Raw genomic sequence first — 18,030 nt, forward strand, 5'->3', positions numbered from 1 at the left:
AGATTTCTAAGATAAATGAGATAAGATTTTTGTGGTAGTGTTGTGCTGGTCAGAATGGATAACTTCCCCAAACTTGCTATTTTTAGGGTATTCCTAGAGGTATGGGGCACACTTTAAGAGAAATAGGATGTATAAATGTATAGAGAAATTATGGTGACATTTATATACCCCCAACCTTATCACTTTTAAAATTTATTTTTCATGGAGAATTTCAGAAATTTCTCCTGCATGTATTGTGCTCTTTGTAGTTCACTTGTTACAGGTGCTTTGTAGATCACTTGTTGTAGATGACATTTTGGGGTCTCTTTCTGCACACATGGGCCTATTTTTCTAAAAAAGGTATGTTAAAAAATATTTTTGCTTTGAAATGTTAAATTAGTCTACTTTTGCCATGACGTTACTGTAATTAATTTTATTTCTATTCCAGTTCAGTGCATTCCTAAACATAAATATTTTTTAAAAAATCTCATTGGAGAAAGATAAATGATGCATGTTGAAATATGGGGCGATTTCAGGGTAATGTGGCACGTGGCTGGAGTTTCCTAAAGAGCCTGAAAACATCACCACCCTACGTCATGCTGCATTCACTCTGTAAATCCCCGCAGGCACACGTTTTGCTGGCTCAAGCAGAGGAGAGCTGCTGGCTGTGCTGTCCCTGCTCCCTGGCCTGGCTGGGATCTCACTGCTGCCCTTTCTGCAGTGCTGGCACAGGGGAATGGGTGCTGCTGGCAGCTCGGGGTGCCTGCACTGCTGCTGGGCTTTGTGGGGTGATGTCCTTGCCATGGCCAAGGGGAGAGTGCTGGCTGGGCTGGAGGAAAACCAGGGGTTTCCCTGATTTTAGGGGAAAACCTGATGGACATCAGTTTGGAGATGTAGGGGGCTTCTGAGAGCTGCAGGAAAGTTTCTTCAGCTAGTCACAGAGTCAAAAAGAGAGGAAGGAATTTGTGGGTGCTGAGGAAGAGCTGCCATCCAAGTTCCAGGGGTGATCCTTGATTTACAGGAGTCAGTTCAGAGCCCAGGATAACATCTGGGAAACATCTCTGCAGACTGCTGGTAACTGCCTCGGGAAGGCAAAGCATTTGTGAGGAGGTGGCTGGGAGGGCTGTGGTGTGGGTTTTGTTTTGTTTTGAGTTTTTGCTGTAGGCTTCCTGTGTCAACACTGCCCGGCCTCCAGCTGCGCCTGCGAGTGGGGAGAGTGTCTGTGCTCCTGCAGGAGGGCTGCCAAGGGAAATGAGCTAATCCTGCATGAACAACGTCAACAAGTGGCCACACCAGCACCAACTGAGACAGCCCAGCTGCACCTTTGTCTTTGTGAAGGTCCAGATGAGCTGATCCTCTGCCATAGAGGTGGGAGCTGCTGCCATCCTGTAGTACGCACGCGGTTCAGCTCGGTCGGTCAGGCTCCCATCCTTCTCACTGGTTTGTACAGCTGGCAGAGAAGCCCAGGGGCAGAGGGATGAGTCAGTGCACTCTCCTGGGCAGGGATGCACCATCCTGCCTGTAGAGCCTGAGCTGCAGCATGGCTCTGCATCCCCCATGTCCCCACTGGTTGTGGTGATGGTGAAGCCAAGTGTGGCTGCTGCTCTCTGCCTTCAGCTGTGTGGTTTTGGGTCAGGTCTCACCCAGCTCTGAGCACAATGCAGGGCTCCTGTAATAGAAGTGATGAGAGTTGAGGCTATTCATGCACCTTTGCTGTGGGCAGAGAACAAAAAGGACATTTGTAGAGTGACACTGCACTGAATGTTCTACATCGCTGGTTTATTTCATGTGTGCGGAGCAGAGGGCACCAAAATAATACAAATGGGAACAATAACACATGGTAGCACACTTCTAACTCCATTTAGTCTTCTTTATTTGCGAATATTTTTGTGGTTTGTCTGTGTTTTGCAGAAAGGAGGGAAAATTCTGCCTCTCTAGCCTTGTTTGAGGAAGGGGACTGGCAGCACTCTGTGGCTCTATTGCAGTAGATGGGTGAATACTCTGCATTTTGCTTGTCACCTGACAAGCTGGTTTATATTTAGATGAGGAGAGAAAGCATGTGATTCTAAAAGCTATGTTTTCACTCAGCCCATGTGTGCTGAGTTATCAGAATAAGGTTTTAATTGTTTGCTGTTATTTTTCCTGTGACTTACTCGGGCTATGGTCCTGCCCTGTCAAGCACATTCCTTGAAAGCAAGGTGTCCAGAGGAGAGGGGTTTAGAAAATTGTGACTTCCTCTGTACCAGCCAGCACAGCAGGTCTATTTTGAGGAGGAGGAAGTTTGGAAAATCCTGACCCTTTGGTGTTATCATCTTGGTCTGTGCTGTGACACTGGGCAGGGCATTAGCTCATGGGTGACAGATACCATCCATATTTGAAATTCCATCCCTGAAGCTGAGGTTTTGTTCTTAGCTGAGTTGTTCTTGAGAACAGTGAGGAAAGCTCAAGCTGGTAGAGGAGGGAATATGACTGACTATTCACTTCTATCTTCTGAGCACCCTGAGCAATTAAAGACAAAAGCCTTTGTTCCCTGGTGACTTCATTCTTAAGAAGCCTTTTTAATTTTAGTCTTTATTTTCAGGAAGAAATAATATGGATTTGTCATTGACAAGAAGGCTGCATCTCTCAAATGTCATGTCAAGGATCCACTCCATAATTCATGGGCTGGGGAGTGTGGGTGTCAAGAGGAGGGTGCATAATGGATATGAGAGATTTCAGTTCAATTAAATTATTGGTCTTAAAGGCAGCTTTTCTTGCCTTCGTGATATTTTCTTGACTCAGATCGCCACATTTTTTGCTAACTCATCCAGATAACCAGATATTTTTAGTCTTCTTAAGTAAAACTGTAGTGGGTTATTGGTTATTTTTGCAAACCATCTTCCCCTTTCAGTGTGGCTGGGGACTTGCATAGTAATATCAGAGCAGTGCTGGTTATTTCCTCTTATTTCTGCCACTGCTGTTGTGAGCCATGCATTTGTGTGTGTGAAAGTGCTGCTGTTTCTGACCCTGCCCCTTGCATGGATTCTGGGAGTTCTGCCTGTTGTGTGATGAGATGTATTGCTGTTGGCGTGCTGAGAAGGGCATCTTCTCCCTCCTGGGCTGTAGGACCTGAGCAAGAGCACACCTGGAGGTTTGAATGAAGGTGTGGACTGTTGGCTTCCTTGCTGCTGGGAGGTTGTGGCAGGCTCAGAGCTCCCAAAGGGGATTGCTGGGTCTGCCAGACCTCCCAGGCAGGAGGGGTCAGCTCCTCAGGGCTGGCGCTGCCTCCCAGCTTTGCTGTGCTCCTTCCCAGGCACAGCAAATCAGCTGGCTGGCTCAGTCTGAGGGGAATTAAGGAGCTCTCCTCTGCTTCTCTACTCACAGGCTGGAGGTGTTATGAGCTGACAGAGCTGTGTTAATAAGTGAGCAGCAGCAGCAATGAAGTTATCATGGTGATCACACAGCAAAACCAACCTGCAGCACTGGAGGTGCAGCTTTATCTCAGCATTTCTTCTTCAAGGGCTTCTTTCTTGTGGTGTGTGTTTGTGCGCAACTCCTCTGTGGTCAAGGCCCATCAGTGTGGGAGGTGTGTGGGGCACACCAAGAGCAGGAGCTGGGGCTCAGAGCCTGTGAGTAAGGCAGGAGTGAGCAAACACGTTAGTTGTGGAGTAATCTGTTTGCAGAGGAGCTTCCTACTACAGCTGACAAAACGGTGACATTTCAAAAGAAATAAACTTTACAAAACACCAGCTCACTGATACACAGCAGAGCTGGTGGAGCCGTGTCCGTGTGTACGTCTGCAGGAAGTGAGTCACGGTCTTACAAAATCAGCATCGCAAGCATCTGTAGCATTAATGACAATCTCCGTCTGGGGCTAAATCAGATCTCTCGTCTCTCCAGGCTCTGCTCCGGCCTCAGGAATGTCTGCGGAGCCCAGCTCCTCCTCCTCCTCCTCCTCGCCGCCGTGCCCCGGCCCCGCGCCGCCCAGCTCGCTGCACCTGCCCGAGAGCCGGCGGCCGCGGGAGCGCTCCCCGTCCCCGCTGCGGGGCTACCTCATCCCCAGCCCGCTGCCCACCCGCCGCACGCGGACCTTCTCGGCGTGAGTACCGCCCGCCGGGCGCTCTGGGAGCGGGAAATGCCCCTTCTCACCGCGCATTTGGGGCACTTCTACAGAGTTAGAACAATGATAACTTATGGGTGTAAACAACCTACAAGCGGTGTTTCCCTTCTCTGTTTCTGTTCTTTTCAAGAAGTGTTTGTAAGCACGCCTGAGCCAGCTGGAGGTTTAATGAAGGTGTGGACTATTGGCTTCCTAGCTGCTGGGAGATTGTGGCAGGCTCGCAATAAATAAAATAAAATGTTTTTATTAGTTAACCAATCAAGTATTAATTTTATTAATGAATACTTTTTAATTAATACAAACTTAAATAATACAAAAGTATTAATTCTTTCCTAAATTTTATTAATTAACCAATCAATGTCAACCTATTTATAAAAAAAGAGAATTTTCATATCTATCTATAAAAGAATTGCAATATTCTTTTAACTATCTTAAAAAGAACCAACCAATGTCAAACCTATCTATAAAATAAGAGAATTGCAACATTCTTTTAACTATCTATAGAAGAACCAACCTATATCAAACCTATTTATAAAAGAAGAGAATTTTCATATCTATCTATAAGAGAAGAGAATTGCAATATTCTTTTAACTATCTATAAAAGAACCAACCTATATCAAACCTATTTATAAAAGAAGAGAATTTTCATATCTATCTATAAGAGAAGAGAATTGCAATATTCTTTTAACTATCTATAAAAGAACCAACTAATATCAAACCTATCTATAAGAGAATTTTCGTATCTATCTATAAAAGAAGAGAATTGCAATGTTCTTTTAACTATCTATAAAAGAACCAACCAATATCAAACCTATCTATAAAAGAAGAGAATTTTCACATCTATCCATAAAAGAATTGCAATATTCTTTTAACTATCTATAAAAGAAGAAAAATGTTTTTATTAATTAACCAATCAAGTAGAATATGTCAAATCTATTTATAAAAGGAGAGAATTTTCATATTGAAACTACTGTTCTGATAACCAACCTTCTAATAATCTGTGTCATTTCTTACTCAGCAGTAACAGGACACGACCAGCAGCCCCTGCACAGGGCTGGAGGGGGCCTGGTGTCTGAAGATGCTTTGTGATACTCTTCTCCAAGAAGTTCTGATGCCTTTGGACTTTGTCCAAATGTCCTACAGTTTTTCAATGCTCTGTTTTAGAAAAGGATGTTTGAAGTCACTTGGCTCTTTAAGACAAAAGTTTTACAGAGAGGGGAAAATACACCAAGATTTATCAAAACAGAGTTTGTTGTCTGAAGCTTTGCTTCACTTCTGACATTGAGTTGTTGCTTCCAGGACCAGTTTGTGTTGGTGCTTCCTTCTCAGATCCAGATTTTTTTTTTGGCCTGGTCTCCCTTCTCACTGCCCCTGAGGCACTGGACCAAACCTCACTGGAAGTTTTGGGTTTTTACTCCTGACACCTGTGCTAATGTCATCAAGGGTACATTTTAGGGATGCTCCATCACTTTTCAGAGGAAAGTGGCTTATTATTCAGTGGGGTTATTTATTATTTCCTTGTTTCCTTTTCTTATTCACCTTTCATGCCTTCATCTTAAGATTGTTCAAATAGACCTGTTAAAGAATATGGGTTATCAGGGTGTCACCCCATATCTCTTTCTCTAAGGCTTTTTGAGTGAGGTTTTCCATGAAGCAAGGTAATATTTGTTGCTTTTAGTAGTGATCTTTCAGCAGAGCTGGCTTTCCCTGGTCTTTCCTGGGGTCCTATGGCGCTGTGCAGGCTCCTGTGAGCCCTGTCCAGAGGGATCCCCTCCCCAGTGCAGCAGCTGAGGATGGTGTGGCCAGGTTTGGCCATTGCAAAGAATTCCCAGTGCCTGTCAGGGGCCTCCCAGTGAGGAGCTGACCTGAGGAAGGCAATGTGGGTTCCTGTGTTCATCTCAGAGCCTTTGAATCTGGGTGCAATGTGAAGCTTCTGCCACAGCCTTTTATTTCTGTGTGAGGAAGGTCTGGCAGTGCTGAATGAAAGCTGTGGCAGTAAGATCTCTGCCCCACAGCCAGCCTGTTTTGGGCCACTCACTCTGGTTTCTGTGCTTTTCCCCTTTTACTTCTGGCAGTGTTATCCAGCTCTTTTCTTCCAGAGTTATCCATGAGGATTTAAATAATAAGTCTCACTGATGCTTCATATTATTACTTCTGAATTCAAAATGAGGCAAAAAAAGAAGAGAAGCAGAAAAAAAAGTTTATATTTTGTCAGTTCCAAAAGCTTTCAAATGCCCTGAACTTCCTGATGGAAGTAGATTGCTGAAAGGAACATAATTGACTTAATAATTGGGGTTGCCCTTGAAAAGCAAGTCCAAGCTAGCTTGCTTCAGTGCTGTGTTAATAATGAACTCTTTGTAAATCTTCTCAGCTGTTAATCTTAGTTTGGTTCTTACAAAAAGAAAGAATTTGTTATTTGGCTTCCACAGTTCTTTAATCATTAATTAGTGTAGGAATCTTGCTGTATTTGTTTGTCCTGAAAACCAAAATAGCTCTGAATTTTTTGTGTGTGTGTCCTCTTTAAACGAGCTCTAGGTGAGCAGTTGTATAAAGAGACAAATGTGACAGGCAGTGGCTTATTATTCAGTGGGATTATTTAATTTTGGTTCACTGAGAGTGGGGGGCCTCATCCCCCACAGTGCCATATCTCTTTGAAAGATGCAATTGAACTTTAATAGCTTGTTTAGGACAGTGAGTGCTTTTCTGTGTAACAAGCACTTATGAGGTCAGGTGTGTTGACAGCTTTATAGAGCTGGAAATGAAGTGATTTAATGGAGATTTCTTTCTTTAGCGCTTTCAACTGCATTTCTTTATTGTTAGTTTGATTTAAGGAACAAAGCTGTTACCATTTTTTAAAAACAATTTCATTTAGACTTCAGTAAAATTTAAACATTTGGGACAATGATGTCCAAGTTGCCATGATGCCCACAAACAAATGGCTGCACTGTCATTGTGTTTGAAAAATTGCAACAAAATCCTCTTCTAACGTGGAACCTACTGGATATTCCTGGCATGAAGAAGGTTCTGAGCTAGCAATGCTCAGAGTAAAACCCATAATATGTCTAAGTCAGTGGGTTTTCATTAATGGAAGTGTTTGAGTGAGCTTGGATCCCTGGATCCAAACCCTGGATCAGTGTATTTGATGCAGAAAAGGATTTAACCACACAATTTTCAGGACAAGTCTTTTTTTTTTTTTTGATGGCAGTATTGCAGATTGCAGGTTCTGAAAATGAGTCTCATTTAAAATACAGGTCCCTTGGCAGTGGAGGAGGAGCTCAGGCATGAGTCTGGCTGTTTGCACTACAGCTGGCTTCACACTTCCTGTGAAATCTGTGAAAGCACAGCACTTAGGTAGACACTGGTATTCCCAAACTCATGAAGGTAGAAGATTCATGCATTTAGCAGAGATGATTTGTTTTGGTGTTTGATAATACTTGTGTGGAGCCACTTCTCTTTTTTAACTGATTGGATACAAGGGAGCCCTGCATCCTTGTGCTTACTGCAGACAGTTCACAGCTTGGTATAAATAGTTGTCCTAGGGAAATGTCATGGCTCTTTGGTGTGATGAGGTTTTGTTTTTCTCAGATTCATACTTCACCCCTCTCTAGAACAAACACAAAATGTGCTTGCTGTAGTGAATATACAGTGAATAGTGAATATAAACCCCTAGCTGGCAAGCATGGAGGCAGAGGAGTTGCTGAGATAGTAATTCAGATAACATCTCTGGAAAGCAGGAAGCAAAGGCAGGATGGTGTCTGGAAGTGGAAGATTCTCACATTTAGTATGTTGTCTGGAGGAAAACTTCATCCAGTGATGGAGCAGTTCAATTCAAGATGGCAGTTGATGCATTATATGCTAGCAAACATCATCTTCATCTGCGTGTCCCTTCCAAAGGCCCCGGCAGTGCAGTGTGTGGCAGTGAGAGCCGGGCGCTGCTGCAGAGCTCACGGGGAGGGAGGGAGGGAGGGCTTGGCCGCTGTGCCTTTGCCCAGCGTGCCCTGGTGGCAGTGGGAGTGTGCCCAGCCCTGAGCTGCTCTTTGTGCTTCCTCCTGCAGCACGGTGAGAGCCTCGGAGGGGCCCATCTACAAAGGGGTCTGCAAGTGCTTCTGCCGCTCCAAGGGCCACGGCTTCATCACCCCCGCCGACGGAGGGCCCGACATCTTCGTGCACATCTCTGAGTGAGTTCTGCCTGTCTGCCTCCAGCCCCACACTGCTCTGCACACAGAAAAGCAAGGCACAGCTCTTCCCAAGAATATTCTTATCTCATTTGCTGTGCCTGTGTTTGTGCCAAAGCAGAATGCAATGTGGAGGTTGTTTACCCTGAGCGATGGGGTTTTGTTTCCTTGGCCTGTCAGGGCCAGGTGTGTGTGTGTGTGGGCTGACAGTCACGAGATTCTGGGCAGAGTGTGCAGAGTTGAGTGCTTGGCAGATTCAGTTTAGATGTAATGTAATATAGTATAGAATAATACAGTATAATAAAATAATTAATTAGCCTTCTGATAAGATGGAGTCAGATGCATCATTTCTCTCTCCCCCTCGTCAGGGGTTCCCTGCAAATACAGTATATGCCCAAGGGGAGCTGCAGCTCTGCTTTGCCTTCATTACCAACTGCTCTCAACATTTCAGGCACAATCTGGTTTATAATCTGTCATCCTCACTCCAGCAAAGAAGGGTTATGCAGATGTTAGTGGCAGCAATAGATTATGCAGTTCTTTTCCTGTTATTATTATAAATCTGTTGAGTTAAAAACTAGAAGATGATCCTTAAATCTCTTAGAATAAGCTATGAGTTTTGCCCAGACCCAGAAACTTGCATTCACCTGAAGCAAATATTTCATGCAGTATCTAGTTTTAATGTAAAGATTTATAACACTGAAAATTCACTACTTTTACTTTACACTGCTTGTACCATTATTAAACTAAAGGTTAATTGCCTTTACTGTTGAGAAAAGTCACACTTTATTACTTCCTTGAATTTATCTAGCTTAGGTTGTGAGCAATTTATAGCTGAAGCTTTCTCTGTTAAAGGGTTCATTAGTGCTTGAACCCTTTTTGTTCTGAACACACTGAGAACCACCCCCTCTGAATTTACCTTTTGATAAACTAAGCAGATAAAGCTTTTTAAGTCCCTTGCTGAGAATTTTTCTCCAGTCTAAGCCAGTCTTTGCTGCATGCTTAGAAAAGAGACTGAAGAATTTAAGCATAATGTTAAGACTATACACTGCACACACAGTTACAGTGTAAGGAGATAAAATCTCCTCCAGTTCTGCTCTGTTTCTCTTTCTGTACGTCCCATAATCGCATTAGCCCTTTATCCCCAATGTTTGCAGAGTTGCTTACCTGCTGTGACCTCAGCATCCTCTGCAGTGTCAAAGTTTGGTGCAGATCCAGCCTGGCATTTCCAGCCGTGGCTGCATTCCTGATTCCTGGATGTGAGGCTCCTGGCTTGGCTGCAGGGCAGCACATCCCTGGGTCAGCCGTGCCTGCCCAGCACTCCCCAGCACACCCCACACTCTGCCCTTGGTGTTTATGGCCTGGCTAATCTGCAAGGTTTAATGGGCAATTTTAATATTTGTTCCTAGGCTGGGATGTTGACCAGTGCTGTTGGTCTCTGAGGGTGTGTGTTAAGACTGATGTTTATCCTCCTGTAACCTCTTCTAGATCTACCACCAGTTTTATTTTACCTAGTGCTCACAGTACTGAAGCTGTAAAATCCTTATCTGTTGTTCAGAGTTATCCAGTGGTAAGTCAACAAAACCTCACCAGACCTGCTCCCATTGCCCCAGCTGTCTTTCCTGGCTGTGTGTGCAGCACATGTCCTTGGAGAAGGAGCACTTGGCTTTCCTCCAGGTTTCTGGAATGTTGCTGCACCATGGGCATTGACAACCCAGAGCTTTGTAGGGCTCATGGGTGCAGATAGGTTCAGTGGTCTGACTTGTGTTCAACCCAAGGAAGTGACATTTTTAATATCTCCTTTCTCTTTTGTCTAATGCAAATGCACCGTTTCTCCTCATTTTCTGAATAACTTAAAAATAGCATTTCCTATGTCACAATTTAAAAAATTTAACTGTGAACATCTAGTCTGACCTATACAGTTACTGATCAGCAGGGGTTCAGTTACAACAGCCTTCTTGCAGAAACATGAATTTTCAGCCTTCTAATGAATTCCTTTTAAAGAACTGTCTATTTTCAGTCCTGTTTTTTTTTTCCTTGTATATTTTCTCTTCCAACTAGTTCAGTAAAATTTTCTTCAGTTATGTGAAATTATTCCTTTTAAAACCCCGGGGATGACTTTTTGATTGGGGTTGCTGTTTTGTTTGTCTGTACAAAATGTGAACAGCTCTTTCAGGTTCCTATCCTGTGGTCCAACACATCTTTATCTTGGATTTGATTCTGGGTGCACAAGGTGTGCTTGCCCTCAATTCCCCTCCCCTCAGTAGCAACTCCAGAGATGTTTTTTCTGTTTCCCTGTTTAAGACTCCCATATGTCTCCTATGCTGAGGTCCCAAGTGACATTACAAAAATAGCTTTGTGTGATTTTTGTATGATTTTTGGTGCTCTGTGCGAGGCCCCTGTGACAGGAGTCCCCTCTGGTGGGCTGTGCTGTTGGTGTATTGATCCCATCTGCTCTCACACTGCTCTGAGAGCCATCAATAATAAACTGTACTGGAGTAACTGGAGAGCTGTGCCACCCTCCCCTGCCTGCCACCCACTCCCTCCCTCCTGAACCAGCCAAAAGGTTGTAAAAGTTTATGGCCAGCCCCACTTGTGGAGGTGTTTGCAGTGTTTGTTTGGCTGGCACTGGAGGTTCTCTGCTCCTCCGTCCTTGCACCACCCTGTGTGGGGAGGCTGAGCAGGGCAGGGCTCAGAGGGGCAGAGCTGCTCTGTGGGCAGGGTGGGAGCTCTGGGCCCTCAGACACAGCCCAGCCTGGCTCTCTCTGCTCTCAGCTGTGTCATTTCAGTGCATTTCACACCAGGAGCAGGCTCCATGTGCTGTGCTGTCCCTGCAGGAGAAGGCTGCATGGCACCTCCTGTTCCCCACCCACTCCTGTGGCACCTGTGCCTTTCTGCAGAGGCTTTTCCCACCCCATGGTTGGCAGTCCCAGTGCTGAGGGTCCTCTCCCTCCCTGGTGGTCTCCTCCTGCCCCAAACAGGCTCTGAGCCCTTTGTGGGGTTTACTGACTTGGCTTTCACCGTGGACCTCCACCTCTCCTCCCCTCTCACAGCAGGCAAACCATGCCCTGCTTCTGGCAGAATCTGTGTGCTCTAAGACTCTTTTCCTTGCTCTCTCAGAAACATCTTAGTTCACATAGATTTTGTAGGACTGAAGTGTTTTGTGGTTTTCCAGCTTCTCTAGGTCAATTCTGCTCTCTTGAAGTCAACAGCATTTTCTATTGTAGCAGGAATGGGCCCCTGTTTGAAATGTTTCACATGTAGGTACTCTCTCAGAGCTTCAGTTCAAAAATAGCTGATGTTTCTGCCTCAACCTGTTAGTGAAAAGTGCTATTATTGAAGTACTGAAGGTTTCAGCACATTGTGTTCTTTAATTACTCAGAGTATATTTGAGTTGCTGGAAACAGCTTTTAGTGCTGGAGGGTGATGGTGTCACTGTCTTAATTCTGATGCAAGGCAACTCTGGAAGGACAAATTAGTAATGCCTTTCATTTCAGTTTATTTCACAGTGAATTTGATAGATTGCTCTTTATTAACTGGAATTGCTTTTTGTGGCAGCATTCTGTAACCAGGCCTGTGGCTCAGGGGACTCCAGTGGCTCTGTTTTGTGCAGAGTTTTCAGATCCTCCTCATATTTATCAAGTGATTCTTTTCCATCTATTTGTTCAGTTAAACCTGAATGTGAGGGAGATATTAGCCTGTTCACTGTCTCAGTGTGGTACAGGCATCTTCTCATGAAATGAAAGCGGATTTTTCCTCCCAAATTCTTCCCAAAAGCTGGGATTTCAGGAGCTTGCATAAAATGGTTATGCCAGTTTGGATTCACCAAGATAGACTGTTCCTCTGTGCTCATCACTAAGCTGTGATGATTAGTGAAGGTTTTAAGCATAGGCACCAGTTGCCTGACATGCAGATTATTATGATTTTCAACATAAACTTTTAATTTGAGGAATTAAATTATTTTCTCCCCTAAGCTTTGAGGAGCTCTGAGGTTATACTTTAGTGAAAATGTCTTCCACAGGATGGGATGTCTGTTTCCTGTAAGTTTCTTTATTTTTTGTGAGATAATAGCAACACTTGGATTGGCATTTTCTTTTTATAAGTGAGCATTAGCCCAGAAATAAAGTCAAATGTTTGTGACATTGAAAAGCTTCACTTCATGTCTGCAAAATTTTCTGTGTATATGTTCAGGAATGTGGACATGGAGACATGTTTCATTAGTGGAAGTTGCACCAAATCTGCTTTATTGAGTTGTACTTGTGAGATGTGGGTAGAAATATGGGATCACAGAATTGTTAGGGTTGGAAGGAACCTGGGGAGAATATCCAATGGCCCTGGCAAGGCAGGGTGAGCTAGAGCAGGTTACAGGAATGCATCCAGGTGGGTTTGGAATGTCCCCAGACAGGGCGAGTTCACCTCTCCCTGGGCAGATCCAGTCACCCTTGACATAAAGAATTTCTTCCTTATGATGGGGTGGAACTTGTGGTGTTCAGTTTATGGCCATTGCTCCTTGTCCTGTTGCTGGGCACCACTGGAAAGAGCCTGGCCTCATCCTCTTGGCAACTGCCTGAGATAATTCCATCTGATGAGATCCCCTCTCAGTCCTGCCTCCTCCAAACTGGACTGGCCCAGCTCCTGCAGTCTCTCCTCTCAGGGGATGCTGCAGACCCTCACCATCTCTGTGGCCTCTGTGGAACCTCTCTGGTGGCTCCTTGAGGAGCCCAGAGCTGGCACAGCCCTGCAGCTGTGCCTCAGTGGGGCTGGGCAGGGGCAGGGACACAGCCCTGCAGCTGTGCCTCAGTGGGGCTGGGCAGAGGGCAGGGTCACCTTCCTGCCCTGCTGGCCACGCTCCCCCAGGGCACCCCAGCCTCCCCCTGGCCCTGCTGGCCCCCAGGGCACATCATGGTCACTTGTCACCCAGCAGCACGCCCAGGTCCCTCTCTGCAGAGCTGCCATCCAGAGGGTGAGCCCAGCCTGTGCTGGCGCTTGGGGTTGTCCCTCCCCAGCTGCAGGACCTGCCCAGGGCTGTGCTGCACCTCAGCAGCTGCTCCCTGCCCAGTCCTGCAGCCTGCCAGGGTCTGCCTGCATGGCAGCACAGGCTTTGGAAGGGGCTTTTTGTCTGCTGGCTTTGATTCAATGAGTTGCTCTGAAGGCTGCAGAGATGATTTGTTTTGGTGTTTGATAACACTTGTGTGGAGCCACTTCTCTTTTTTAACTGATTGGGTACAAGTGAGCCCTGCATCCTTGTGCTTACTGCAGACAGTTCTCAGCTTGGTATAAATAGTTGTGCTAGGGAAATGTCATGGCTCTTTGGTGTGATGTTTTGTTTTTCTCAGATTCATACTTCACCCCTCTCTAGAACAAATACAAAATGTGCTTGCTGTAGTGAATATAAACCCCTAGCTGGCAAGCATGGAGGCAGAGGAGTTGCTGAGATAGTAATTCAGATAACATCTCTGGAAAGCAGGAAGCAAAGGCGAATCCATTTGCCTGGAGTGAAATTTTTAAAAAGACCATAATTACATTTTTAATAGCAACATGTATTGTCAGTGCTTCCACTTCCACTGTCACCAAACTGATGGTGGTGTTACAGCACCAGTGTGAGAGCTGTGTCCTCCTGTGTGCCACCTCCTTGGCTCCTGTTCCCTGCCAGGAGTAATTCAGCTCCCCAGACGCTCCCTGCTGTGGCTGTCAGCACACACAGTGCCTCTGGTGGCCTCCCTCTCCCCCTCCTGCTGTCCCACCTGTAGCTGTGGGATGTTCCCCAAGGGCAGGCAGCAATCCCTGCAGCGCTGGCTGTCGGTGTTTCAGACAGGCTCACACCAGCTTCCCTTCCCACTGGGCTGCTGAGGGATGGGGGACACGGGGAGCCTGCGGGAGCAGACCAAGTGTTGTGCATCAGAGCACTGCACCCACCCTTCTGCTTCCCCTGAGCATTTGGGAGTGGGCACATGATGGAGATGCTTTGTGCCCCAGGATTTTGCATTTATCTGGGATTTGGCCTGGAGCCTGTGTACCTGCAAGGGCAAGGCAAGGAGGTGGCTCATCAGAGAGCGGTGATGGATGAATGACCACACTCTTGGTGTTTTAAAAGATTTTGTTTTGCAAAAGCAGCATATTTAATGAAAAGAAAAAACATTCAGTGCTTGTGGGTTTTCTGCAGTTTGCCAGCACTTGGCTCTGAAGGGGAAAATGCTGCATTGCAGAGAGGCCTTCAGGCTGTCCTTCAGGCTGGGCTCCTGACCCGTGGGCAGTGATGGCTCTGGAGAACTGAGGCTGTGTTTCCCCCAGGGGCACGGGCACACAGCACCCCAGGGACATCCTGGGCATATTGCTGTGTTCACTTCTCCATCGTGGTGTGATCTCAGGTTTGCCCCAGTGTCTGTAACTCAGCAGGGCTGAGCACCCGAGGGCTCTGGGCTCCCAGCTGGGGATGTCCCTTTCTGCTGCTGCACTCCAGCTGCTGGCTGTGCTGGAGGTGTTCTGTCAGCTGCATCCTCCTGCAGGGAGAGCCCAGCTCTGAGCTGCTGTGTCCATGGAGAGATCATCTTTTCATGCTCCTTCCTTTCCTCTGATTTCCTGCCAGATCACTCTTTGGTGCACAGCACTAGTGCCACATCTCCTGGCTTCTCTGTGGTGCTGCTCCTCTGCTGGAGTGGAACAATATGGGCTGGAAATTAAAATTATCTGGTAATTCTAAATTATCTGAGAGCTGAATCTGAGCTGAGAGAACAAACTTCTCTGGCCTCTCTGGCTTTTCTGTGAGCTACCAGCAAAACAGTTTCTGCTGACTGCAGCCAACTGCTCTGGGAGTGCTGGGAAGCCAAATCTCAGTTTTCTGATTGCCTCCAAAATCCTGGATGGATTACATGCTTTGGACAGCACACATCCTTCCTCATGGGCTCCCCTTCTGATGCTCTGCTGCAGGGTGAAGGGTCTGAAATAGGTAAATTATCTGGGGCAGGGAGGAGAGGCAGCAGAATTCCAGATCTTTCTCAAGAGGGGTTTGGAAATGAATAGAACATGGGAAATCTTTTTCCTAATGGCTCTCCACCTCCACACCTGGCTCAGAAAACTCCCTTTGCAGTGGTGCATGCAGGAGAGTCAGGTTGCTGTGGTCATTATTGCAGTGAATAATGCAATAATGATCCCCCTCCATGATCCAAACTGTGTTGGGTGGGATTGTGGCAGGACCCAGGCTGGCTGTGTGCAGGAGCAGCTGTCTGTGTGTGACTGAGCCCACAGAGGCATCCCTGCAAGGCTCTCTCCTGTTCCCTCCTCACAGGGTGTCTGTGCTGGAATTAGCAGATTTGGAGCCATACTATCCCTGGATGGGGATTCAGACACCATGGCCAGTGGAGAGCTGGGCACAGGATGTGCATCCACTGAACTGGGAGACAAGGGCAGCTGGGAAGTGTCTCTGCTCCAGCTCAGGGGATCCTGGAGGAGAGACCTTGGATATCAACAGCTGGGATTCTTCAGTCTGAGCCTCTTTACACTCATCTGTCCCAGTCCCTGGTGTGGCTGGTGGGGACAGGCAGCCCTGCAGCTCCCTGAGTCACTGCTGGCTTTGTGCTGGCTTGCACAGGGAGTGCATGGGAGGGCATTTGGGATTGGTAACTCTCAGTGGTTCATTACTCTGGTGTATCTTGCTGTTAAAAACACCTCAGGTTTCTTTAAGCAAATGTCAAGGTGTTAAATGAACTTTAAGAAGCCCAGGAGGTAACAGAGCCCATGGAGGTGTCATTGTGTCACCCATGGCAGGCTTGGTGACCAGCAAGGTCAGAATTCACTGAAAACTCTTGTTCCTAAATGTTTCCACGTGACTTTGGCTGTGTCCCAAGAGGTTTAACTAGAGCCCTGGAATATGAATAGCAGCTGTGGGGAGGAAGAACTAGAACATTCCTTATTTAGGTAATTTCCTAATAACCTCCCAGTTCCCTAAAAATAGTGCAGGATAAAATGCTCCACCATACCAGACTGGCACTGAGCTGGGAAATGGGAGGTGCTGGATAATCTAAAACTCACTCTATTGTGTCTCTCTCTGACTCTGACATCAGGGAAGCATTTCCTATTTTTAGCTTGAATTTGAAGTTGTTGAAGTGTCTTAAGATTACTGGGTATGTAGATATTCATTATTTTGAGTTGAAAGTGCATTCCAATATCTCAAACAGCAGTGGAAACCTCCACATTCCTCTAGATCAACATTTAATATATATGGAGTGTGAAAGTAAAAAATACAGATCTAAAATTATTTAATCAACATGTAACATCAAAAAAGTCCCTGTTTAACTTCCTTTACCAAATTTTCCAGGTAACTTACATTGTTTACAGAATGGCTGTTGTAGGTTGAGTGTTCCAAGAGCTCTGTTTACTCTCTCTGATCTTTTCCAGTTCATTGCCCAGTGCTGGAGGTTTGCTTCCTGCTGGAGGATCTCCCCCAGCTCTGTGCAGGGCTCTGCCTGCACTGCCACCGTGTCACCCCCTCTGAGTGCCATCACATTGTCCTTTCTGCATCCCTCCACAGGTCTGGGTGTGGTTTGTTTCTCCCCCCAGGCATCACAAGTGGTGGCAGCAGGGCTGGAGTGGCTCTGTGTCTGTCCCAGCAGCAGCTTTAGTGGCAAACACTGCCCAGGGGACACTGCTCACCCTCAGCTCTGTTCAGCCTGCAGACCTTTGTCCTCCTGCTTTTCCTGCGCCCTGGGGGCAGTGAGCTAATGATCTCATGTTTGTTGGGCACCAAAAATAGCTAGGGATCACAAACCTGCAGGAGAAAAAAGAATATCTGATATGTGGGAGGAAGGTTTAAAGGCCAAAAGCAGAGAATGAAATTGGAGATGTTTGTGCGGCCACAACCTTTATACACAGCTATGCAAAGGAGGGGTAGGGTCACCTCAACAAGTGAGGAAAGACAGAAAAGCAGGGATCAGATGAAACTGTCCTGGGGTTGAATGAGGTTTTATCACAAGCTCCAGTCACCGGTAGTGTCAGCTTGGATAAGCAGTGGAACCAAGAAAGGATCTGATGCTGTCAGCATAATGCTCAGCCCTGCAAGAAATGCTCTCTAGCAGAGAAAAGTGCCCCTGCCTGGGCTGGGCAGTGCTCAGGGCTCTGCACATTCTGGGCACAATCTGATCCCTTCAGCAGCAGGAACACAAGTATTTAACCTCATGATTCAGCATAAGAAATGGGGGTCAGCAAATATTTTGGGTTTTTTTCTTTTTCTTTGGCAGACAGGGGCTAACAGGCAGTGCCCAAAGAGTCCCCTCCTGGCCTGAGGGACGTGGTGGCTTCCAGTGACAGCTGAGTGTGTCCTGCAGGCTGGGCCTCTGCTTCTCCTCTCCCTGCCTGCAGTGTGGCTGTATTAGCCACGTCCTGTGTGTGTGTGTACTGATTCACTTGCTCTTATTTCTTGGAAAAGCAGAATCATTTTGTGCTGTACCTGCAGCACACACCTTACCTGAACCTGTCCAGGTACATATTCATATTTCCATCTAAACAAAATATTCCCTAACAAAACACCCATCCTTTTATCCTTTTTAATGCTCAAGCTGTACTTCTTCCTCACTTGATTTTGAATAATCAAGTGATTCCTCATTTACCTCCATTTTTCAGGAGCTTAAAGCTTTTTTATATTGGTGCTTTGGGAGACTGTGAATCCACTTTCCTTTTGCATTAACCATATTTACCTACTTTTGCAGATTTCAAACGTTTATTTCACTAACTGGGGCTTATTCTGTTTTACAGAGGTTTTAAAAAACATGTAAAGTTCCTGTTTGT

The 18,030-nt window shown here is 46.1% G+C and overlaps 1 protein-coding gene across 2 annotated transcripts in view; it reads left to right on the forward strand.

Annotated features, from left to right (window-relative positions):
* CARHSP1 (calcium regulated heat stable protein 1) overlaps positions 1 to 18,030 on the forward strand; it is a 36,039-nt gene that overhangs the window by 14,086 nt on the left and 3,923 nt on the right. For both annotated transcript variants that reach the window (XM_074552996.1, XM_005487638.4), the window contains exons 2-3: positions 3,859 to 4,057; positions 8,134 to 8,256. In XM_074552996.1, coding sequence (XP_074409097.1) covers positions 3,859 to 4,057; positions 8,134 to 8,256 — 322 coding nt within the window. The remainder of the gene's footprint in view (positions 1 to 3,858; positions 4,058 to 8,133; positions 8,257 to 18,030) is intronic.

This window comes from Zonotrichia albicollis, chromosome 16 (assembly GCF_047830755.1).
Source record: "Zonotrichia albicollis isolate bZonAlb1 chromosome 16, bZonAlb1.hap1, whole genome shotgun sequence".
NCBI lineage: Eukaryota > Metazoa > Chordata > Aves > Passeriformes > Passerellidae > Zonotrichia > Zonotrichia albicollis.